Raw genomic sequence first — 26,339 nt, 5'->3', positions numbered from 1 at the left:
CACTAGAATTACCCTTAGAACAATATTGGTCTTAAATGCAACAATGTAATGTATTGTACCTGGAGACTTCACCCCAGTCACTCCCATACTCCCACTCAGTTTGCCAAATGTTCATTCACTGTGTGGGTCACATTTTAGTTGTACTTAATGGACTCTACTTTGGCTTCAGAAGTGCACTGATCACTACAAATTTAGGCTTCGGCAAAGTTTGTGACAGTGAAGTATAGATTTGTAGCTGCCTCAATATTTGTGTGATTTTTTTTGTTGTCCTGTTTCTAATGCTTTAGAAATTTGTTTTTTTGAACAAAATGTCTTGTGCATTATAAGCTGTGCTACATGAATGTCTGGGAATGTGGCGGTCTTTCTGTCTCTTCATGTGTTTTCTTTCACATGTTCCTTGTTTTTCCATCATATTCTCATGATATGTAGGTCATGTTAGTTTGTGACTCTTAAACTGTCCTTGTATAACTGATGTAATGCAACCAGCTTAGACAAATCATTTATTTTCCCAGTGCCCAGTGATGTTTTGTGAGGCCAGCATGGCATCATAGAGCTGTGGCAGCCATGCTCAGAACTTTCACAAATGTGAACTGTTAGTGTACTCCACCTCATAATTGAGTCATGGCCCAATTTGCTTTGTGCATGCACAATGTTTCTGCTCCAGCCGGATTTGCATTTGAGGAGTACTTTCACTCAGGTGCTGTGAAAGGAAACAATGTGGTGTGCACCAAATACTAATTATGTGCTTACATGCTATCTTGTGCGAACTGTGTACTTTTGCATACTTATCAGATATTATCATGCACACAATTTACCCTCTTTAAATCACATTCACCTTGTAAATGTGTGTACATGAACATGCCACAAATGCCATCCTGAAACATCCATACATAGAACATGCTAATCAACCACATACATAAGCAAACTTGATGCTGCCAAACTTCATTGGCTGGTAGAGTGGCCTCCTACCTGACATACTGAGACAAGGTCACTTGCGTTCAAGAGTATCTGGCAGTGCTATGCAACTGAGAGTGCAAGATCATGCATAAAATAGTAGCACCTCTCCTCTGTGTTCTGGAGGTCAGTGAAAGGCGTAAGGTTTCAGATCCTGAGTAGGTAGCCACTATTACTTGACACATGTAATGACATGATTGCTGTTACAATTAATAGTATAGGCCATGTGAAAAACTGAGGGTTCATTCAGTTATCTTATCAATAAGACAGCCACCACATACAGTAGCATCATACCTGTCAAAGCTAGTTTGCCTCAAAAAAAAATGAACCACAAATTAACTCAGACCACTGAACCACAACGTTTGTCGGTCTTATCTTGACATCACAGATTATTTGTGTATTAATGGAATGTCACAGCTTGTGGATAACAAAGCAGCTTCATTCTCGCTAGGTGCCCTTATTGCAGCATGAGTGCTGCAAAATGCTCCGATTACATTGTAATATATGTGTTCCTACACAATACAACAATTAGATGTGCTGCCTTTCTGGTTGATTAATAGCTTCTAGTACAGTGGGCTTGATGGAGTAAAGCTTAGCTGAGATATTCCTGACCCATCAACTAGTTCCCTGAGAAGTGATAACAGATAGCCGATATAAACTGATGAATAACCCAAAAGCTTCTTCAGTGCAAATACGCAGTATTGGCCCTCTTTAAAGGGAGCTAAAATAGTGTCTGTACATCATATTTGTTATTTTGAGGTGTAATATGTTCATCACACCGACACAAATTGCAATAACGGCTTGGTGATAAGAATTATTATGCATGAGAGTAATCATTTGGCTTTGCTGGCTTCATTTGCCTAATGATCAAAGGTGTTGTGATTTCCCAGTTTCTCAGAAATGTTCTGTACGCATGGGTCAGATTTGCCGCAAATATACACATATTCATCCATTAAGTTTTCTTTTATAAATCTTTGACATTTGTGTGGGAAGCTGTATATGCACATTTCAAGACTGTTTTTGTGCAAGTGCAATCTTTGTAAATTTGCCGCTAGATGCTTCTAAATGAATACCAAATAATATCACATGTGCCTTTGTATGATTTTCCATGGGTAGAACATACTGCTTAATATTTGTCATATACACGGTTACACACAACAAAAATGAATATTGGCAAGCTTGTAAAAGTCATTGGATCGGTGACACAGCGTCACTAACCACTGCACTACTATAAGAACAACAACGCAACATTTAACTCTTTTAGGGCGGATGTCGACTTTTGTCGACAGGAGGGGTTGAAGGCGAATGTCGACAAAAGTCGACATCCAGGGATAGGGGGCGACAATCAGCTGTTAATGGCGACAAATCTCACTGTCACGTCACAGGCATTCCCTCTGTGGTTGGAGGAATGCTAGACTCGTTGACTCGGCAAATAATCCTTGCGTGTGTGTGAGTTGCGAAATGTAAACAATGGCAAGATGGCATCGAAATGTGAAAGGGAGCGAAGCGAGTGCAGAAAAGAAAACAATCAGCAGACGATGTTTTGTGCATTATCGCGGAGTCGGACTCTTGATTTTTCAGAATCGGATTTTATTGGCAGTGATCAGGAGATCGAGCAAGAGAGTGAGAAGCCGGCATCAGCTGATCAGACACCAGCCGATGCCGCGCCAGCGGATCTGCTGCCAGTTGAGTGCCTTCGCGCAGCCGATGCATCTACGGCAAGGTTCGCATGGGGTAAATACACAGACATTGATCCGTTGAGAGCCGATCTGGCTACCGGAGTTTACAAGACGGTATGGCTTGCTGTTGGACACGACAGATCACCAGCTGCTGTACTTCAGGCTGCTCTCTCCTGATGCTGCTTTTCAGCTACTGTCAGACGAGACAAACAGGTAGGCAGAGAATTTTTTTGAATCGCGGGCTGCGTTTGCATCGCATTCTCGTTTTTCAAAGTGGAAACCCACAACAAAAGACGAGATGAAGCACGCTGTGGCATTACAAATAGAGATGGGACAGAACTGGTGATAGGGGGACATTCAAGTGGATGGAGGAAGAGGATCTAAGGTTGCAGAAGGGAATGGCAACTTGGAGGAGGTTGGACAAATGGAGGGGGGGGTGCAAGGTTTTGGATGGCCTTGAATGTTAACAGGAGAATTTTGAAATCAATGTGGAAATTAACTGGAAGCCGATGGAGCTGCTACAAGATGGGAGTGATATTGTGAATAGAGAGGGTTCTAGTACTGATGTGGGCAGCTGAATTCTGGACCAGTTGAAGCTAATAGAGGGATTTGCGAGAAAGACCAAAGAAGTGGGAATTGCAATAATCCAGGCGAGAAGTGACAAGACTATGAACAAAGATAACAGTGGTGTGGGGACTGAGGGAAGGGTGTGGTGTTATGGGTCCACAGCTCTCCCCAGCAAAGGCCAGTTGGTTTAAATAAATAATCGCGGCATAGCGAGGGGCGTGGTAGTGTGGCTGAAGCGGTTTCCGGGTGGATTCGTGCTGCAGCGTAATTGTTCCCGGGAACTGTTGATTGCCATAGCTGCCACGTCCATTATATAGAGAAGCCCGAGACGGTTAAGGAGAGAAACAGATGAACGATAAAAAAGAAAAAGAAAAGTAAACGGAGGTTGCAGGATGAAGCAGGAAGTGAGCGAGCGAGCGAGCGAGCTGGTACAGGAGAACGAACGACCAAGCGAAGGCACGCATGCAGCTGTGCAGGCAGCCTGGGTGTTAGGCCAACATCCAGGGCGTAGTAGTTGTGGTGGCTCCCGCAGAGTTTGTTTTTATGAAGGATGGGAGTGATCGGGAGACATATGACTCTCCGCTTAAGGCCGCGGGAGGCAGCGGGAGTTGGGACGTGGTGTCCCCAGCATGGGAGCCTTGGTCGTTGGGGAATCCCAAGTCACTGTCAGGGGGAGCCGACCGGAGCCAAGGATCGGTAAGGCGACTGACAGTAGTAGAGTCAGGCACAGAGAAGGTCAGCTGCAGAGAGAGTGTCTCGCCTGTTGCAGGGCCTGCATGGGAGAAGCAGGTGAGACGCTAATGGAAAAGAAGCACCGGGCTTGTCATTGGTTTCTAAAAGACTACTTCCTGTGATATTTTACCTCGTGGTTTTTAGAAGATTTTTCTATTGTTTTTAACCTCCACTTTTCACTTGCTTTTAATGGATTGTTTACTTTTTGGAAATTTGAAAAGCACTGCACTATTTATTTGAACACTTTGTTTTGTTTTATTTTAATAAAAGCACTTTGCACGTTTTACATCATCCCCTTGCTCTAATGTTGTTGCCTCATTGTCTAGCTCATCGGTGACATTACTGACGGTTTTGGGTTCAAGGGCTCCATAACAGTGGATGGGAGCACGGAGCTGAACCCGCATCGTCACATTTGGTGGCAGCCGTGGGATGAGCTAGCAGTGGGGACAGAAGAGGAGACAGAGCAGCAAGTGGGATTGGTGCCAGATTTTTCGAGGACCCACGGACCCAAGCTGGAGAAGGACATTTTAATGGATGGAGCTTTTTTATGGACATTTATTTATTGATTGTGTTTATTTGTCTTTTAAAGTTCTTATTCTTTTAATGTCCTGTTTTAATGAAGGGGGCTTGGGTTGGTTTTATGGTGGGATTTGTTTTAGTGCTTTTTCGGTTTTAGTGCAGTGTAGAGTGGCCGAACTGTGGACCTGGGCTCCAGTTGCACTGGGTTTGCAGTGGCGTGGAGCCTTCCCATACGACTGGAGTCTTATGGGGGGTGGAATGTAGTGTTATGGGTCCACAGCTCTCACCAACAAAGGCCAGTTGGTTTAAATAAATAATCACAGGGCTCACGGCATAGCGAGGGGCGTGGTAGTGTGGCTGAAGTGGTTTCCGGGTAGATTTGTGCTGCAGGGGTGTCTCACCTAAGTGCACAGGTGAGGGACGGTCCGCAGCGTAATTGTTCCCAGGAACTGTTGATTGCCACAGCTGCCACATCCATTATATAGAGAAGCCTGAGACGGTTAAGGGGAGAAACAGATGAACGATGAAAAAGAAAAGTAAACGGAGGTTGCAAGAGGAAGCAGGAAGTGAGCAAGCAAGCGAGCTGGTACAGGAGAACGAGCGAGCAAAGGCTCGCATGCAGCTGTGCAGGCAGCCTGGGTGTTAGGCCGACATCCAGGGCGTAGTAGTTGTGGTCGCTCCTGCAGAGTTTGTTTTTATGAAGGACGGGAGTGACCGGGAGACGGATGACTCTCCCCTTAAGGCAGCGGAAGTCGGGAGTTGGGACGTGGTGTCCCCAGCGTGGGAGCCTTGGTCGTTGGGGAATCCCAAGTCACTGTCAGGGGGAGCCAACCGGAGCCAAGGATTGGTAAGGCGACTGACAGTAGTAGAGTCAGGCACAGAGAAGGTCAGCTGCAGAGAGAGCATCTCGCCTGTTGCATTTCCCGCATTGGAGAAGCAGGTGAGACGCTAATGGAAAAGAAGCACCGGGCTTGTCATTGGTTTTTAAAAGACTACTTCCTGTGATATTTTACCTCGTGGTTTTTAGAAGATTTTTCTATTGTTTTTAACCTCCACTTTTCACTTGCTTTTAATGGATTATTTATTTATTGGAACTTTGAAAAGCACTGCACTATTTATTTGAACACTTTGTTTTGTTTTATTTTAATAAAAGCTCTTTGCACTTTTTACATCATCCCCTTGCTGTAATGTTGTTGCCTCACTGTCTAGCTCATCGGTGACATTACCGACGGTGTTGGGTTTAAGGGCTCCCTAACAGTGGATGGGAGCATGGAGCTGAACCCGCATCATCACAAGGGGCAAATATGATTAATGTTACGCAGGTGGAAATATGCAGTCCGGGAGATGTAATTGATGTGGGACTGAAAAGATAAGAGTACTGTTAAGTATGACACCTAGGCTGTTGACCTGTGGGGTAGGGGAGACTGAGGAATTATCAATAACAAATGAAAAATTATCGGTTTTAGATAATGTTGATTTTGTACCAATGAGTAGAACCTCAGTTTTGTCACTGTTTCATTTAAGAACATTTGAGGAGAACCAAGATTTAATTTCTGCTATGCAGTCAATAAGTGAGGAGGGTGGGAAGGAGAAAGTAGGTTTACTAGTGAGGTAGAGCTGAGTGTCATCAGCATAACAGTGGAAAGTAATGTTATATTTATGAAAGATATTGCCGAGGGGAAGGAGGTAAATAATAAAGAGGAGGGGCTCCAGGATATAGCCCTGGGGCACACCTGAAGTAACAGTGGTGGGTTGGGATGTGAAAGTTTAGAGCTGAATGAACTGAGTGCGGCCTAAGGCCAGGTGTATACTTCATATGATGCAATGCATGCTCCAATGGGTGCCTCTGCTACGCAAGCGTTTTACTGTTTATACTTGCATGTGTACTTTAAGTAAATCTGGAAGATTCCACCAGGTGGCAGTACGAGATATCATCATGGTGTGAAAACGTTCAGCTTCGCTGTGTTGTGAATTGCCTGAAACATCCATTAAATTCCGAGGGCACCTTACCACAATATCTCTGAAAAGGATGTTTAATGATTTCATCCATCAATCTGGGGATGTGCCCATTCCAGAAAGCATCGGGCGTGGGAAAGAAACAAAATCCCTGGACAGGGCATCAGCTCATTGCAAGGTGAACACAAGCATATACATACACTAGCGTCATTTTAGCATCATCAAATCCCCAAAACTTCTTCATGTCTTTGGAAGGAAACATGAGCCCACTAAGAAAACATGCAAACTCCAGACAGGAAACACAAGGGACGTGACTCCCTGCGTGGCAGCAGCTCTACCGCTCTGCCACCATGCCGTCGCAACGTGTAATTATTATCAGTATTCATTATTTAAATGAAGTTAACGACTTATCTGTAAAATGTAACATACATACTGCATTTAATCATGAAAATGATATCAAATATAAATATAATGATTCTAAATGTGTAGAGAGCTGGAAAATCATAAATGTAATGTGTTATGTGTGTGGCGATTGCTGCTGCCAGTTCAGGAGGAAGCACGTAGCAATTAACAACTGGGTCAGTTTTAACATGACGTTTACGATGGTCTAATGATAAAGTTAACTATAAGGTTAAAGTGGACATATCAAGATTAAAGCCGAAATTTCCACTTTAATAACAAAATAGACCTTTTCACCATGCCCTGCACACACTGCACAGAAGATGGTATGTATCATGTTTCATGAGAAATATGTGATGCTTGAATATAAAAGTACCACGAATACATTTGTATGTCAGCATTTTGCTTCACCACATCGAACCATTCATCAAACATTGAAGCACGCACATCGATCCTGGAGGATCCTCAGAGCAGCTTTCTGTCACATGTAGAGAGTAAACAGAAACTCTGATGTCACATTTCAACTTTTATCACATTGCGCCCCCCGGCTTTGTGCCAGTACTGCAACTCGCGCACACATCGCGTTAGTTTCTGAGGACGTGTTCAGAGGACGCGTCAAATGAATGCTGGGAACGCGTGGCAGCCATGATGTGTGCTCGTACGCGTTCTGAGTGTGAAGTATAAACGAGCCCTAAAAGATAAGATCTGAAATAATCTAGTGGAGTATGGGTAATGCCAATCAAAGATAATCTATTGAGAAGACTGGTGTGACAAATAGTGTCAAAGGCTGCACTCAGATCAAGGAGGATGAGAATAGTACTTAAACCAGAATCCGCTGCCATAAAGAGGTTGTTAGTAATTTTGATAAGTGCCATTTCTGTACTGTGGAAGCGGCGAAAACCAGACTGGAATTGTTTGTACAGATTATTATGAGATAAATGGGAATGAGGTGGAATAGCTACTATTTTTTCGAGAATTTTGGAGATAAAGGGTAGGTTAGGAATAGGACGAAATTTACTGAAATTAGTAGGACCGGCACCAGGTTTTTTCAGTATTAGGGTTATTGCAGCAGTTTTGAAAGATGAAGGAACAGTTCCAGTAGTAAGAGAGCAGTGCATTATAGCAGAAATAAGGGGGACCAGAGAAGGGAGGCAGGCTTTAACCAGAACTGTGGGAAGGGGATCCAACTGAGTAGTGGATGGCTTAGACTTATGGACAAGATCTGAGATTTATTCTGATTTATTTATAATGCACGTTTGCATACAAGTGATGTAGCTCAAAGTGCTTTACAAGATGAAGAAAGAAAAAAGATAAAATATAAAAATAAAATTAGGCAATACTAATTAACAAAGAATAAAGTAAGGTCCAATGGCCAGGGAGGACTACAGGGTACAATGTAGTAGAAACTAATTAAATTGATTAGCTAACAACTCACAGCTACTTATTAGCTCACAATTGGCTTCCTATTTGCACAGGTTATGAGAGCCATTCATATTCCATATTTTATTTGCATGTGAATTTTTTTCCAGTCCAATGCGGTTACAAATTCTTTGGCAGACTTGGCCTACTTGCTCATCAATTCTAATATATTGTGGTATTTAATATGCACTCTGAAAGTTAAATTATATTGGGCCACCGTAATTATTATTGTTTTGTGATAAGAGAGATGCCCTTGTTTAAATGAGATGATTTTTGCTTAGCCCAAATGTAGGTTCACTTTAGAAATTCATTGCCTAACCTGCCACGTTATCATGTTTGCAGTGATGCCAAAAGGGAAAGGCAGCTTCTTATATTTTTATGGCTTTACATATCACTGGCAGGGTTGTTTATTTAATCTTTATTTGAAAAGTGGGATATAGCACATTTACTTTGCCTTTAATTATCCGTGGTGCTAGTATTAAAAAGCATAGTCTGACCCATGCTGTAGATACAGAAGCATGCAAACATATACAGGCAGAAAGAGACTATTGTACCAGCATTTGGCTTAGCAAAACCTAACTGCAGTTTAAAACATTTGTCTCTCTTTTCACAAAACTGTAAAATGAAAGTTGGCCAAAGTGATTTACCATTTAAAGCACCTCTTAAATATTATAATTAGTCTAGTACTATTTATATGAAGAGGGCACAGGAGGGATGTGTGCCAAAATCCTCAGGGAATATGGCTACTGGCAAACATGTTACCATAGCAGGCTAGCAAAAGCATTTCAATCGTGTACCTACAGTTTGTTTGGGATGAGCAAATATCACCTGCAGTCCATACAGAAACAGTTTAATAGTTTTGTTTACAATCCAGTCATAAATTATGAAACCATAAATAAGAGCAGGAACTAGTTTTGTGCGATGGTCTTTTTCATGGATTTGTGGTTTAATTTGAAGATGTCCAAAGCAGTCTGCGTTTAATCACATGCCATTTTAAGTAGTGCAAAGATGTTTTTGTCAAATTTAAACATGAAAATTAATACCCATACATTATAGTTCTGTGTAAATTGTGTATTGTCAAGCTTAATTTTAATGGTTTCAATGTAATATGTAAAACAAATGAGTTGACTATGTTGTTACTCTCTGTGTACATCATTTCATAGTTATTTTATCTTGTGGTGATCTGTTATTTTGAGCAAAGATAGTTCAAAAGAAGACTAACAAACAGCTAAATTTGCCCCTCTTGAATGTATGCATTTCATTGTATTTCTCCTTTGATGAAACTAAGTTTATTAAATCAATTTGCTTTTTAATGTCATGTTGCTATCCTTAGACAAAGTGCTTTAATTCTGTCATTGCTTAATTGATTTTAAGGATTGTCAGAATTTATGCTGATGTTCACAAGTGAATGCATTAAAAAGTTTTGAAGCTTTAAGACATGTTAAAGTGATAAGAATGTTGATGCATATATTTTTCGCTGGCCATTAGTAGTTATTTGGAGACTAGGGAATCATTTATGTTAAACATAATTTACCACACAAGGTGGGCTTTTGCTCATATGTGACAGAGGGGATTTTCTGACTTCAGTGCTCTAATGGGTAGTAAATATTAATTTTCCATTTGGATCTGCTAATATAGTATTCAGGAGTTAATGGAATGGAATTTTAAGAAATTAAGATTTACTGAAGGTTGTAAGCTGGTATATGCTGGAATGACTGCAATGTTGTTTCTTAAAATTAGGCTCTCTAGGGCATCATGCATCTGCCGATCCCCATAAAGGTAGCTTTCTATTTGATATGTTGCTGTCTCTCCCAAGTTCCTCGTACAACAGAAGCAATAGGTTTGGTGCATTCTAAGCTGTCAGATTATTTATTTATTTATTTCTCTAATTAGAATTCGCGAGAAAGCAATCATCTTCCTGTTTAATTAGTCTGCTGTACATTTTGAAGTCTGATATGCTCTGTGGGATCTTGCAGATAGATATGCTCACGCTGCTGCTTTTGTACTTCTGTTTGATGGGCTATAGGGAATGTCCTTGGGCTTTTAAAAGCAAAAATGGATGTAGCTATGATAACATCTTGTAATTTTTGTCTCCCTTCTGCTATATGCTCTTAAAGAAGTCTCTTTCTTGTGAGATACCTATCAAGTGAGAGGTATAAGGAAACTATAGTAAATCAAGAAAAGATAGGGTCCAATGAACTGCTAGAAACACATGAGAACATGAGTCATCAGACGGTGCCAGAATGTCAGTACACTTGTATAATTCTGGTGGAGCAGAAGAGGTATAAAACATATGGGAAATTTAGACTGCAAAGAGTGAAGAGCAGAATGTGCACAGAGATTTAGATCACAAATTATTTTTTAGCCAGGAGCAATGGGCAACCCAGGAAAGTAAGGTGGATGTTGCAATATACATAATAACCCATTGCATTAGAGATATATAAATGAAAAACCTGTATATGTGTGTGTGTGTGTGTGTGTGTGTGTGTGTGTGTATGGAGCAATCTGCTCAGCTCATACTCAACCTCAGACACTAGATGACGCATGCATGCACTTTTAAATTTTTTTGGCACTTGCATGCACCACAGTTCTCGCTACAAAAGATGTGTGTGTGTATATGTGTGGGGAGCAGTCTGCTCTGCTCACGCTCAACCACAGCCACGGGAAATGGTGTGAATTCCATGGAAGATATAGACGCTTATACACTTGGTGAGGTGGCGCATTAATTAAATTAAAAAATTTTCTGGTGGTTACATGCACCTCACTTCTCATTCAACCCAAGCAGACAAACTTAGCTTTGTGATACATGCACATTGTAAATTCGCACAATGAGCTACCATACTTTTGCCTGAGACAGATTCCAGCTTGTCCCGCTCAATTTGTGCCACAGCTGCAGTCTGTCTCGGACAAGATACAACCTGTCCCGGCCCACTTAGCTGACGCCTCTGCAAATTCACCAATATAGTAAAACTACTAGGGAGTCTTAGGGTTGTTTTTTGTCCTGGAGACCACATGCAGCTATCCATCCATCCATCCATTATCCAACCCACTGAATCCGAACACAGGGTCACAGGGGTCTGCTGGAGCCAATCCCAGCCAACACAGGGCACAAGGCAGGAACCAATCCCGGGTAGGGTGCCAACCCACCGCAGCACATGCAGCTAGTAATACATAATTCTGAGTAAGCTGGAGTAATTGTACTGTATAAAAATATATATTCTATTGTGCATTTGTGACAACATATATTATTTTGTGACAACATATATACCCTGTATATTTTCTAAACTAAAATTTAGTGTTTTCAAGATCATTTTTCACTTCTTGCCATTCAGTCTGTCCTGTGTACTCTGTCTGCTTAGTAAACCATTTGGTGCAATCAATACAATGTCAGCCAGATTTCATTATAGTACTTTCTTGTAAGCTGGAAACTGAATTAATATAGCATTTTCACTTTATAATCTCTTCCATTGCACCCAATTATTTTATCTGCTATCAAACTTGTCTTCTTTCATCTTTTTGAAGATGTCTAAAGATTTTATTTGATAGTTTGTTCGGGATCACTAGGGAATGATAATTACTGTTGTCCTTATGTTGTAGGTTTGTATGTGCTTTATGTGTACTCTACAAGTAAATTCCATGCAAATGAATTTAACAACATATAGAAAATCAACTGAACTACTCCTGTTTTCTCAATCTACATTCATATTGGCTTGCAAAAGTCTAATTCAAATATACAGGGTATTTCATCCAGTTTTGCAAATTGCAAAGATAAAGATGACTTGGCATAAATTGCAGTTTTTTTTTGGTATGAAAAAAATGTGTATAATTCACTATATATGATCAATTTCTTTTATTAGAAATCATATCTTATATCAAAATGAAACTTTTCTTGTATACATATTTAGAAGGCACTGGTTCGTTTAATTTCTTTAATTAGACATTTTGTTTTAATCAGACCAACTGCAAAAACTGCCTTTTTAGTAGTTTCACTTCTAAGAGTCTTTTATTGTGATCAGCAAATACAATTAATAATGCTTTCAGTTTTAATCAAACTTTGCCATGGTTTTTCAGATCTCAACTGAGTAAAGCAGGTTGTACATATTACTTCTCACATGGGAACATCATTGTTTATGATTCAGTAATTCATTAGACATTCACATAATGTCGGAAATAATCTCCTGTTACACATTTAATTGCATATGTTTATTTTTTCATTGTTTACTGCTGAAGTTTTTTGTTCTTTTTTGTTTGACTAGAATTTTGATAAAGCTCATCAAATCTTTGTGCAATGTTGTGATTGTTGTTTTCAATAACCAGAAGAAATAGACTTATGTAGTTAAAGTGAACAGTAATATCCTGGTTAAAACAAAAACGTGAACGGCTAGTTGTTCCAGTAGAATGAAGTTCGGAACCCATGCATTTACTGACTGCTAAGCCGCACATAATAGGATGCTTTGTGCTCTTTCCCTTTTCACAGAATTTGTATGTGGGAAATTGTCAGACGGGTGGGGCGTGGGACACTCCTGATTGCAGTGGTACAGGAAAGCAATAAAGGCCAAGGATTTAGGGTCCTGAGATTTACAACTGCCATTTGTATAAGAAGTAACAGGCAAAGTTAACAAAAAAATAATCCTAACTTTAAAACGAATTAGCAAATATCGTTAATGCTATGTTTGTGCGCATCTGTTTGATTCAAAAGATTTTTTTGATAAAACTAGGTATATACTATTTTAAAGAGACTTTAAAAAAAAGTTATTTTGATTTGGTATGAATGATAAAAGGGATTTAGACTGTTACATATGCAGCCTCTTAGCAGTTCGTTCAGGAAGAAACTGCTTTGTAAGACTTTATTGTTTACATATTAGTTTAAATTGTCTAAAACTGTGTAGGTAATTGTCCGATTTTTGTGACTTGTACACAAATCCAAAAGGACAGATGTAGACAGAGGCAGAACAATCATTTTTGTATCTTTCTAGCAATTACTATACAGGACTTGAGCCCCAATCTACCTGGTGACCCATTTAAAAGTACTTTTCTAAACACTTCCTACGCCTCCTTTTTTCACATTCTTTCTTTAAAATGGCTTTTCTGCATCTCAGCAGCTGAGCATTCACATGCAATAGTTGTTTTTCTTCAGCAAGGTCCGTCCTTTAAAACCCTTCCAAGAGTTACTCTGAGGACAATCCCAAGTCACTTCTAGCCTTAGGAATGACCTCTGAAAGTCCAGGGGCTTTCTACTTAAAGTTCCCTTTGTTATTTCCAAGTATTCCCGAGTTCCAGTTAATAATGAAAGGGCTATGTTCTCTTTGTAGTTCGCAAGCTACCTGTCCTACCTGTACCATGAAGGAAACCCAGCTGTAACCACAAACTAGTTTGAGGAACTTATTTTCTTTTCATGACATGTTTTTTACTTCCATGTCTACAGAATAACATTTTTGAGGAGATTTTTTATATAAATATGTGGTACCTCTCCCTTCACTTTGATGTGATGATGTATGTTTCCTAGGTTTTTGCTGGGCTATTTGGTCTCCATGTAGACTGAGAATAAGGACTTTTTCATAGGCAACTCTAAACTATCCTGTTCCTTTCTGGAAATTATGAACAAAACCTTAAAAACAATGACATACAGTATGTATGAGTAATATTTATAAAACAGTGATATTAAACACAAAGACAAAACACAGTGCAGCAAAGACATTGATGGCAATATTGTGGTTTCTTAAAAATATGATTTATTGGTCTTTCACCAGACTTTGTTTTTATTCATGACTGTTTTAACAGATCACAACTTTCAGCATCATTTTTGTGACAAGAATTAGAGCAACTAATGTCATAACCCTGACATTTATTTTAATAATAGTATTATTTCTAGTTAAGCAACTTGTCAGCAGGCTCTTTTTTAAAATCTGTTTTTCCTATTGGTTTGTGTGCAGTGACAGAAATAAACAGCATTCATATACACTTAGATTATATATAACACTCAGTAAATTTCAGTGTCACATAAGCAAATAATAACCTAAAGCCTCTTATAAATGTGATATGGCTAGTGGAAAATGGAGAAGTGGAAATCAAAAACCGAGGTCAACTTTTCTTAAAAAAAAAAAAAGACATCTGGAGTCTAAAGTCAAAAATAATGAAACAAATATAACTTACTAATAATATAAATCAGATTTGTTAATTATTACATAGTCAGGTTTGGGCACCCACATTAAAAGTAAAATCAGGTAGTAAAAATGACATTTTTCAACTCTAAAGACATTATTTTAAAAAATAAATGAACATGTTTTTTTTTTTTCAGCTCCTTTTCCAAATTAATTTTTGTGTAGCATGATTTCATCAGTTGTCCTCAATCATTATAGTGTCTTCTGCATTTTTTCTTTTTTACAACCAGTGTCTAATTAGAGAGAGATACATCAATTAATTGAACTCCTTGTTTAATTAGATGAGTTAATTTTGTTTGGCTAAGGAGTTTGTGAAAATGTACTGTTAGAGCCTTTGTAATCTTCCTCATCACTTAACAGCCTTGGGACACATTGGAAAATTAGCCTTTGCAGTAAAATTAATTTGGCTTTCATTTAGTAACTGATGTTTACTCAGTACCATCCTAAAGTACTGAACTACAGGTAAATGAAAACTTAGAATGCCAATATGAAAGAAATATATTTTACAATAATCAATGACTGCACAATATTAAAAAGAAATTTCACATGTACATTGCTTTAATCAGGGATCATGTCTTTCACCACATAACATGTTTAAGACAAACTAATAAGTGTGCATAAACCCTGAGTTATTGTTCAGTTTTCATGAAAATATGTACTACAATTTTTGAGCGATGTTGGAAAAAACATACATATGCATACAAACAGACCAAGTCAGCTTTATTTGGATTGTTTTGGATTATTAATTATTGATTGGTGATTCCTTCAGAATGTTTAATATACTGTTATAGTGTGTTGGTTGCTTTTGTTTGCAACTGTTTGGGTTCAAACTAAACCAAACCAAATTGTACTCGGTGAGTCTAAGAGTATTATGATACTGTAAGTTATATTACATTAAGATGTAGCCATACTGGCCCATCTTTCTCTCATTTGTGAGAGACAGTACATAATATGCTTATTGATTAGTGGTAGGAGTTACTTAAAATGATAATGTATCAATTCATGTCGACTGATAGAATGTTATATATCTCAGTTTGGATATGAATTTATCAAAAGCTGCCTAATTCTGCATATTAAAGAAAATCAGTTTTGGACATGACCTATATAATTTCAACCTTATAATGTAATTTTATTTTTATAGAATTCAATTTGTTTATCTTTTCTTAATCTCAAATTATTAATATTTTCCTGCATTGCAGTATAAGTACTGCTTTCTGGAAAGCTGAGCACTCCAGTAATTGCTTCAGTAAGTATAATAAGGCGTTATCCTATTGAGGCACTACTTGATCTATAATTAAATAATTAAAAATAAAAGCTCTGAGGATAATAAATTATATCTGTGCCTCATGTGAAAAAATATATAATTTACAACATTTATTTTTCTTTTGTAAATGCTGTTTTTTTTTTTCTAGGTACGTGGAAGCAAAGGAGAGGTGCTTTACATTCTAGATGCTAGTAATCCAAGACATGCAAACTGGTTGCGTTTTGTCCATCAGGCGCCATCACAAGAGCAAAAAAATCTGGCAGCAATTCAGGTAAAGTTGTCTGCTTTCAGATACTGCGCTTCTTTTTATCTTTAAAAGAGTGTGCACATATGATTTTGTTTTGTCTATGGTCACAGCCTGTGAAGCCAGTCATCATTTCTGATAGCAGTGTGTATAGTAAGAAACTGAATTTGTACTAAGTTTTTGAAAATAAAATAATAAAAGTCCAGAGAATTTAAAGGTATGACACTAAATGAGAAATGTGATTCTTGGAAAACAGCATGTTTTGTGGAATTTAGGGAGTTTCTTTTTTATTTAATAAAAGGGGGTTTTCACAGTACTTTCATATTAAGGAATGAAATAACATGTCTCCAACACATTCTTTGAGACTAATATGAGACTAAATATCCCACAGAGTTTTGAAGAATTTACCCACCCTCTCTACTTTACAGATAAAGACGTTTACCAATCTGATATTGGATATCAAAGAACTGTAGACATGCTTAAAGCAAATTACCTTGTAAAGATCAGTGTAGTACATTGTATAATACAGATGTTGGAGTTAATTTTATGCATGTTCTTTTTTTCAAAATGTTGAAAACTCTTGTTTTTTATGTCAGACTGTCAGTCAGTTTGATAAGCAGTAATCATAAAGAATCATTCATTTTTTTAAGGAAAAAGGTATTAGTACTTTTGGAAAAAATAATTTACACAAATTGTATGTTTTTTTTCCCAACTGAATTGTTTAGTTATCTACCATCTCACAAAATTCTTTATGTCTTCAAAGTACTTCTCACATCAGGTGTTATCAGGTACATTTTAGTTCACTCTCTTGTTATGATTCTCTAAATCTTCCACCTTGTGACTTTTCTACTTCCATTCTTTCCTGACTTTTCTAGCCCATTCAAACTGTATTTGTGCCCTCTTCAAAGATCTCCAGATTTATGCTGGTCTTCTCCTTGTTTTGTTTAACATACTTAATGCTTCAATCAGCACTACGCTAGGATTCTGCATTTTTTGTTCTTCTGCACTTTTGTCAAAGAAAATGTAATTAAACCGTTACCTCTCTTTTACCAGTGTTTTTCAAGTGTATTTTTTGCTCATTTTGCGTAGTTGAATGTATTCTATAACCTTCAAGTAGCATTTCTCCAAAGCCACTTCTTAACATCACAATCCTTCATTTTTTTGCCTTTCTTTCCTCTACCAAGTAGTATGTTTTAGTCTAGAATCATTAACGATTAATAATTTGTCTTCCCATATTTATAATTCTCGTGCTGAAAGATATTCATATTAGGTTAACTAGCAACGCTAAATTGACTCCTGTATGAATTTACCTGAAGATGAACTAGCATCCCATGTAAGGGTAGTTTCTGCCTTACACCTTGTGCAGCTGGGATGGGCTTTGGCTCCAGAAGCACAGTATTGGTTAGATAAAAGTTTAATGAAATTGGCATGTGCACTTAACATTACTTTGTTCTGCCCTTACATTTACTTCTACTAGTCTAACATTTTATTGCTTTGTGGTTTTCAGCCATTTTGTAGTTTTTGCTTGTGAGACAACTTCTATTAGTGCTTAACAGTTTCTCACTTATAAGTCTGTGTACATTTCCACATGTAGCTTGATAACCAGACTTAAATGAGTAGGGATGACTCTACCAATTCAAAAATGGCATATAGATAGCTACAGATGAAGAAATGGAACAATTCGCTAAACTGATTCAGCAAAAATTGGAACAGAGGAGCAGGTAAGTTTGTTGTCTGCTTCCAGCAAAAACAATAAAAGCAATAATTTTAGATATTACAAGAAAACCCAGTGTTGAAGTATTGCCTAAATATGGCAACAATCACGAGAAACTTGACAGTTGAGGGAAGTGGACAGATATGAGGATGGATGAAAAGTGTAGCAGCAACATCAAGTCTGTGATGACACTAATAATGTGTATATCATTACTTAAGTTTCAGTATTTTGGTACACTGATATTCATTTAAAATACAAAATGAATTAAACACACATTAGACAATTACTAAAATAAAAGGAAAAACTTAATTTTAATAGTTCTTTTCCATATTTGCAAGTTATCTCACAACATGTTAATTCTTCCATGTTGGTGTTGTGTTTTATTGTGGTACTAAAGAATGTACTGAACTACTAAATTTTTAAAACCGTGCTATACCAGCATTATACAAAATTTGATAATATTACTACATGAAAATGTGATTGAAACTGCTTTATGCAGCCTTATTAAAAAGTAGTGATTAGTGAACCATGCAGAGTTCATTTTGCTGCAAGTTCGGCAAAATCAAGGAAATGTTCTCAAACATCTCTGAACTCCTTGAAATGAGAGCTAGGGAAAACTCTACCATCTATGCTAGACCAATTATAAAGACCAACTATGTGATTTGTGCTGTGAGGCAGCAGTAAGCCTACTATGAAGAATGAAAACTTTGGACGGCGTTTTCCCTCAACCGGAAGTGGGTCACCTGGGCCCCCCTCTGGAGCCAGGCCTGGAGGTGGGGCTCGATGGCGAGCGCCTGGTGGCCGGGCATACACCCATGGGGCTCGGCCGGGCACAGCCAGAAGAGGCAACGTGGGTCCCCCTTCCCATGGGCTCACCACCTGTAGGAGGGGCCAAGGAGGTTGGGTGCTGTGTGAGTCAGGTAGTGGCCAAAGGCGGGGGGACCTTGGCAGTCCGATCCTTGGCTACAGAAGCTGGCTCTTGGGACGTGGAATGTCACCTCTCTGAAGGGGAAGGAGCTTGAGCTAGTGTGCGAGGTCGAGAGGTTCTGGCTAGATATAGTCGGGCTCTCCTTAACGCACAGCGTGGACTCTGGAACCAATCTTCTTGAGAGGGGCTGGACTCTCTACCACTCTGGAGTTGCCCCCGGTGAGAGGCACGAGCGGGTGTGGGCATACTTATTGCCCCCCCGACTTGGAGCCTGTTCATTGGGGTTTACCCCAGTAGATGAGAGGGTAGACTCCCTCCACCTTCGGGTGGGGGGACGGGTCCTAACTGTTGTTTGCATGTATGCGCCGAACAGCAGTCTGGAGTACCCACCCTTTTTGGAGTCCCTGGAGGGGGTGCTAGAGGGCACACCTTCTGGGGACTCCCTCGTTCTGCTGGGAGACTTCAGTGCTCACGTGGGCAATGACAGTGAGACCTGGAAGGACGTGATTGGGAGGAATGGCCCCCCCGATCTAAACTCGAGCGGTGTTTTGTTACTGGACTTCTCTGCTCATCATGGATTGTCCATAACGAACACCATGTTCAAACATAGGGGTGTCCATATGTGCACCTGGCACCAGGACACCCTAGGCCTCAGTTTGATGATTGACTTTGTGGTCGTGTTGTCAGACTTGCGGCCACATGTCTTGAACACTCGGGTGCAGAGAGGGGCGGAGATGTCAACTAATCACCACCTGGTGGTGAGTTGGCTTCGATGGTGGAGGAAGATGCCGGTCAGGCCTGGTAGGCCCAAACGTATTGTGAGGGTCTGCTGGGAATGTCTGGCAGAGTCCCCTGTCAGAAGTAGCTTCAACTCCCACCTCTGGCAGAACTTTGACCACGTCCCGAAGGAGGTGGGGGACATCGAGTTCGAATTGGCCATTTTCCATGCCCCTATTGTTGAGACGGCTGACCAGAGCTGTAGCCGTAAGGTGGTCGGTTCCTGTTGTGGCGGCAATCCCCGAACCCATTGGTGGACACCAGCAGTGAGGGATGCCGTCAAGCTGAAGGAGTCCTGCATACTTTATTAATCCCAAGGGGAAATTCACAATTTTTGTCCTGTGGGACTCCGGATGCAGCTAATAGGTACTGGCAGGCCAAGCGGAATGCAGCTTCGGTAGCTGCTGAGGCAAAAACTTGGGCATGGAAGGAGTTTGGGGAGGCCATGGAGAACGACTTCCGGATGGCTTCGAGGAGATTCTGGTACACCATTTGGCGTCTCAGGAGGGGAAAGCGGTGGAGTGTCAGCATTGTGTATGGTGGGGATGGTGCGCTGCTGACCTCAACTTGGGACATTGTGGGTCGGTGGGGGGAGTACTTCGAAGACCTCCTCAATCCCATTAACATGCCTTCCAATGAGGAAGCAGAGCTTGGGGACTCGGAAGTGGGCCCCCCCATCTCTGGGACTGAGGTCACCGAGGTGGTCAAAAAACTCCTTGGTGGCAGGGCCCCGGGGGTAGATATATACCCGGAGTTCCTCAAGGCTCTGGATGTTGTAGGACTGTCTTGGTTGACACACCTCTGCAACATCATATGGATATCGGGGACAGTGCCTCTGGATTGGCAGACCGGGGTGGTGGTCCCCCTCTTTAAGAAGGGGGACCGGAGGGTGTGTTCCAACTACGGAGGGATCACACTCCTCAGCCTCCCTGAAAAAGTCTATTCGGGGGTCCTGGAGAGGAGGGTCCGTCAGATAGTCGAACTTCGGATTCTGGAGGAACACTGGTTTTCATCCTAGTCGCAGAACAGTGGACCAGCTCTACACCCTTGGCAGGGTCCTGGAGGGTGCATGGGAGTTTGCCCAACCAGTCTACATGTGTTTTGTGGACTTGGAAAAGGCATTTGACCGTGTCCCTCGGGGAGTTCTGTGGGGGGTGCTCCGAGAGTATGGGGTACCGGACCTCCTGATAAGGGCTGTTCGGTCCCTGTACAACCGGTGTCAGAGCTTGGTCCGCATCGCTGGCCGTAAATTGAACCCGTTTCCAGTGAGAGTTGGACACCGCCAGGGCTGCCCTTTGTCACCGATTCTATTCATAACTTTTATAGACAGAATTTCTAGGCGCAGCCAGTGCGTTGAGGGGGTCCGGTTTGGTGGGCTCAGGATTGGGTCACTGCTTTTTGCAGATGATGATGTCCTGTTTGACCCAGGACACGCTGGAGGGACTGTGTCTTTCGGCTGGCCTGGGAATGCCTCGGGATTCCCCCAGAAGAGCTAGTAGAAGTGGCCAGGGAGAGGGAAGTCTGGGCATCTCTGCTCAAGCTGCTGCCCCCGCGACCCGATCTCGGATAAGCGGAAGAGGAATGATGGATGGATGGATGGATGGATGTGAGGCAGCAGTGCTAAACACTGCATCATTGTGCAAACAACAAAAAACATAAACGAAAGAAATGCCACAAGCAAAAAACAACACACAACCACAAACTACCAATAAATAAATAAAATGTGGATCATTGCTTTCACAGAGTTGCACTTATGGGACACACATTGGCAGTGCCACAAAGCATTAGCATGGGACTAGCTCATTCCATTGTTTGACAAAACTGTGACTGCAGCTGTATGTTTTGATTCTGATTAATCTGTGCAAATAGTTTCAACAAGATAAAACTCCTTTTAAATAGTAATAAATCATTGTTTTTATTATTTCATAGTGTGTCCTGTGGTTTTTGATGAGGGTAGGAGGAGCGCTCCTTTAAATCTTTTTTTGGATAGTAGCTCATCACATGGCTAATTTGCAGGCATCACTGTTACATATCTGGTGACAGTATTTGTAATATTTTCATTATAGTAAGCTAATGTACCCCTCAAATGAAAGTACTTTTTTTTTTTTTATTTACTTTTTTAAATACATATGCGGTATACATCTGGGGGTTTGAAACAACAGTGAGTAGAAAAGTTTGTTTTCTTTTTGATGAAATGAGTGTGTTTAGAGATGGTGGAAAATACAGTGCACCACTGTCAAGCAGGCATTTATTTTATTTTTTTTCCCTTATGTGCCTGCAATCTAGTGATGGCTATGTCGGCAACTACCCTGCAGTAAGCATGGTTTAATGCACATGGCTGCTAAAACTCTGAAATGTCATATTGGCCTGCAAAGTATCATGGGGCACTTGTATCCCATAAGTCAGCTACATGGCAAATTCCCAGGAAAATATTTGACAAACAAGGTCACCAACGAACACACCATATTCACTACTATTAGTACTACTACTAAAGTAAGCACCATGTCTTTTAAAAAAAGCCACAGAGAGCACAGACCAGGCATGCTGATTATCTGCAAGGGTTGTAAGGATGCTTACAAAATGTGTGGTGCCTGCATACAGATTTTTGGCAGTAATCCATCTCCATAGTGGTGCTGTGTCTGTGTGACAAGCAGAAGGCAACGTATGGAATTTTTCTAAGCATTTATCCCTTGCTCATCCTGAGATATTTCAGTGGCTCTGACCTTGACAGTTATGAAATTGTATACACATTAAAAACAAAAAGTTAAGATTAATGAATTTTGATGGGTTAATAAGTGCAATATTTTCACACATTATGAGTTCACAATGAAACCTTTCTTGAGTTTGTTTGATGAACAGCCACACACAGAACTAGTTCAAGCCTAAAGATTATTAATCCACAGTGTAGCCTCTGTATTGCACACTCTTTTTAAATTAATGTGCATTTCAGTGATATAATTTAAGACCCCCAGGACATTTTTGAAGTGGAGTTTGGTCCAGATTTAAGTTTTAAGTGTCATGAATTATTTTCCAACTGTATTTTAATTATTTCTTTAAAAAATAACATCAGGTGATAGTATCAGGGTTGGTGTGTCACAAATGCTTAGTGCTGTATAAGGTGTCTCAATGAAATTAATCAGAGATTTCAGTCTCTGTTAGTAGTTGAGCATTGGAAGTGTTGTATTCTTCTTCTTCTTTCGACTGCTCCCGTTAGGGGTTGCCACAGCGGATCATCTTCTTCCATATCTTTCTGTCCTCTGCATCTTGTTCTGTTACACCCATCACCTGCATGTGCTCTCTTACCACATCCATAAACTTCTTCTTAGGCCTTCCTCTTTTCCTCTTCCCTGGCAGCTCTATCCTTAGCATCCTTCTCCCAATATACTCAGCATCTTTCCTCTGCACATGTCCAAACAAACACAATCTTACCTTTCTGTTTTTATCTCCCAACTGTTCAACTTGAGCTGACCCTCTAATGTACTCATTTCTAATCCTATCCATCCTTGTCACACCCAGTGCAAATCTTAGCATCTTTAACTTTGCTACCTCCAGCTCTGTCTCCTGCTTTCTGGTCAATGCCACCATCTCCAACCAATGTAACATAGCTGGTCTCAGTACCAATCTGTAGACCTTCCCTTTCAGTCTTGCTGATACCCCTCTGTCACAAATTACTCCTAACACTCTTCTCGACCCATACTGCCTGCACTTTCTTTTTCACCTCTCTTCCACAATCCCCATTACTCTGTACTATTGATCCCAAGTATTTAAACTCATCCAACTACGCCAGCTCTACTCCCTACATCCTCACTATTCCACTGATCTCCCACTTATTTACACACATGTATTCTGTCTTGTTCCTACTTGACTTCATTCCTTTCCTCTCTAGAGAATATCTCCACCTCTCCAGGGTCTCCTCAACCTGCTCTCTACTATCACTACATATCACAATGTCATCAGCAAACATCATAGTTCACAGGGACTCCTGTCTAATCTCATCTGTCAACCTGTCCATCACCATTGCAAATAAGAAAGGGCTCAGAGCCGATCCGTGATGTAATCCCACCTCCACCTGGAATGCATCAGTCACTCCTACCGCAGATCTTACCACTGTCACACTTCCCTCATACATATCCTGTACAACTCTTACATACTTCTCTGCCACTCCTGACTTCTTCATACAATATACAGTGCATCCGGAAAGTATTCACAGCGCATCACTTTTTCCACATTTTGTTATGTTACAACCTTATTCCAAAATGGATTAAATTCATTTTTTTCCTCATAATTCTACACACAACACCCCATAATGACAACATGAAAAAAGTTTACTTGAGGTTTTTACAAATTTATTAAAAATAAAAAAATTGAGAAAGCACATGTACATAAGTATTCACAGCCTTTGCTGTGAACCTCGAAATTGAGCTCAGGTGCATCCTGTTTCCCCTGATCATCCTTGAGATGTTTCTGCAGCTTAATTGGAGTCCACCTGTGGTAAATTCAGTTGATTGGACATGATTTGGAAAGGCACACACCTGTCTATATAAGGTCCCATAGTTGACAGTTCATGTCAGAGCACAAACCAAGCATGAAGTCAAAGGAATTGTCTGTAGACCTCCGAGACAGGATTGTCTCAAGGCACAAATCTGGGGAAGGTTACAGAAAAATTTCTGCTGCTTTGAAGGTCCCAATGCGCACGGTGGCCTCCATCATCCGTAAGTGGAAGAAATTCGAAACCACCAGGTCTCTTCCTAGAGCTGGCCGGCCGTCTAAACTGAGCGATCGGGGGAGATGGGCTTTAGTCAGGGAGGTGACCAAGAACCCTGTGGAGAGAGGAGAACCTTCCAGAAGGACAACCATCTCTGCAGCAATCCACCAATCAGGCCTGTATGGTAGAGTGGCCAGACGGAAGCCCCTCCTTAGTAAAAGGCACATGGCAGCCCGCCTGGAGTTTGCCAAAAGGCACCTGAAGGACTCTCAGACCATGAGAAAGAAAATTCTCTGGTCTGATAAGGCAAAGATTTAACTCTTTGGTGTGAATGCCAGGCGTCACGTTTGGAGGAAACCAGACACCGCTCATCACCAGGCCAATACCATCCCTACAGTGAAGCATGGTGGTGGCAGCATCATGCTGTGGGGATGCTTTTCAGCGGCAGGAACTGGGAGACAAGTCAGGATAAAGGGAAAGATGACTGCAGCAATGTACAGAGACATCCTGAATGAAAACCTGCTCCAGAGCGCTCTTGACCTCAGACTGGGGCGATGGTTCATCTTTCAGCAGGACAACAACCGTAAGCACACAGCCAAGATATCAAAGGAGTGGCTTCAGGACAACTCTGTGAATGTCCTTGAGTGGCCCAGCCAGAGCCCAGACTTGAATCCGATTGAACATCTCTGGAGAGATCTTAAAATGGCTGTGCACCGACGCTTCCCATCCAACCTGATGGAGCTTGAGAGGTGCTGCAAAGAGGAATGTGCGAAACTGGCCAAGGATAGGTGTGCCAAGCTTGTGGCATCATATTCAACAAGACTTGAGGCTGTAATTGCTGCCAAAGGTGCATCGACAAAGTATTGAGCAAAGGCTGTGAATACTTATGTATATGTGATTTCTCAGTTTTTTTATTTTTAATAAATTTGCAAAAACCTCAAGTAAACTTTTTTCACGTTGTCATTATGGGGTGTTGTGTGTAGAATTCTGAGGAAAAAAATTAATTTAATCCATTTTGGAATAAGGCTGTAACATAACAAAATGTGGAAAAAGTGATGCGTTGTGAATACTTTCCGGATGCACTGTATGCTTTCTCCAGGTGCACAAAGATGCAATGCAACTCCTTCTGGCCTTCTCTATACTTCTCCATCAACATCCTCAGAGCAAACATTGCTTCTGTGGTGCTCTTTCTTGGCGTGAAACCATACTTCTGCTCACTAATCATCACCTCACTTCTTAACCTAGCTTCCACTACTCTTTCCCATAACTTCATGCTGTGGCTCATCAATTTTATCCCCCTGTAGTTACAACAGTCCTGCACATCCCCCTTATTCTTAAATATCGGCACCAGTACACTTTTTCTCCATTTCTCAGGCATCCTCTCAGTTTCCAAGATTCCATTAAATAATCTGGTTAAAAATTCCACTGCCATATCTCCTAAACACCTCCATGCTTCCACAGGTATGACATCTGGACCAACGGCCTTTCTATTTCTCATCCTCTTCATTGCTGTCCTTACTTCTTCCTTTCTAATCTGTTGCACTTCCTGATTCACTATCTCCACATCATCCAACCTCTTCTCTCTCTCGTTCTCTTCATTCATCAGCCTCTCAAAGTACTCTTACCATGTGCTCAACACACTCTCCTCGCTTGTGAGTACGTTTCCATCTTTATCCTTTATCACCCTAACCTGCTAGTACAGGTCCTTTTCTCCCTCCTTAGTGTTCAACCTCTCATTCAACTCATCATATACCTTTTCTTTAGCCTTCGCCACCTCTCTCTTCACCTTGCGCCTTATCTCCTTGTACTCTTGTCTACTTTCTGCATCACTCTGACTATCCCACTTCTTCGCCATCCTCTTCCTCTGTATACTCTCCTGTACTTCCCCATTCCACCATCAGGTTTCCTTTTCCTTATTCCTCTGTCCAGATGTCACGCCAAACACCCTTCTTGCTGTCACCCTAACTAAATCTGCTGTAGTTTTCCAATTGTCTGGTAACTCTTCACTACCACCAAGTGCCTGTCTCACCTTCTCCCTAAACTCAACCTTGCAGTCTTCCTTTTTCAGATTCCACCATTTGATCCTTGGCTGTGCCCTCATTCTCTTCCTCTTCTTGATCTCCAACATCATCCTACAGACCACCATTCTATGCAGCTTAACGACACTTTCCCCTGCCACCACTTTGCAGTCTTCAGTGTCCTTCAGATTGACTCTTCTGCATAGGATGTAATCTACCTGTGTGCATCTTCCTCCACTCTTGTACGTCACCCTGTGTTCCTCCCTCTTCTTAAAATATGTATTCACCATAGCCATGTCCATC

At 40.8% G+C, this 26,339-nt stretch overlaps 1 protein-coding gene across 2 annotated transcripts in view; it reads left to right on the top strand.

Moving 5' to 3' along the window:
* prdm5 (PR domain containing 5) overlaps positions 1-26,339 on the top strand; it is a 295,484-nt gene that overhangs the window by 15,351 nt on the left and 253,794 nt on the right. For both annotated transcript variants that reach the window (XM_028802172.2, XM_028802169.2), the window contains exon 3: positions 15,799-15,921. In XM_028802172.2, the coding sequence (XP_028658005.1) occupies positions 15,799-15,921 (123 nt within the window). The remainder of the gene's footprint in view (positions 1-15,798; positions 15,922-26,339) is intronic.

The sequence above is a fragment of the Erpetoichthys calabaricus genome, chromosome 5, assembly GCF_900747795.2.
Source record: "Erpetoichthys calabaricus chromosome 5, fErpCal1.3, whole genome shotgun sequence".
Lineage (NCBI taxonomy): Eukaryota > Metazoa > Chordata > Cladistia > Polypteriformes > Polypteridae > Erpetoichthys > Erpetoichthys calabaricus.
This window is presented reverse-complemented; position numbering and strand designations above follow the sequence as displayed.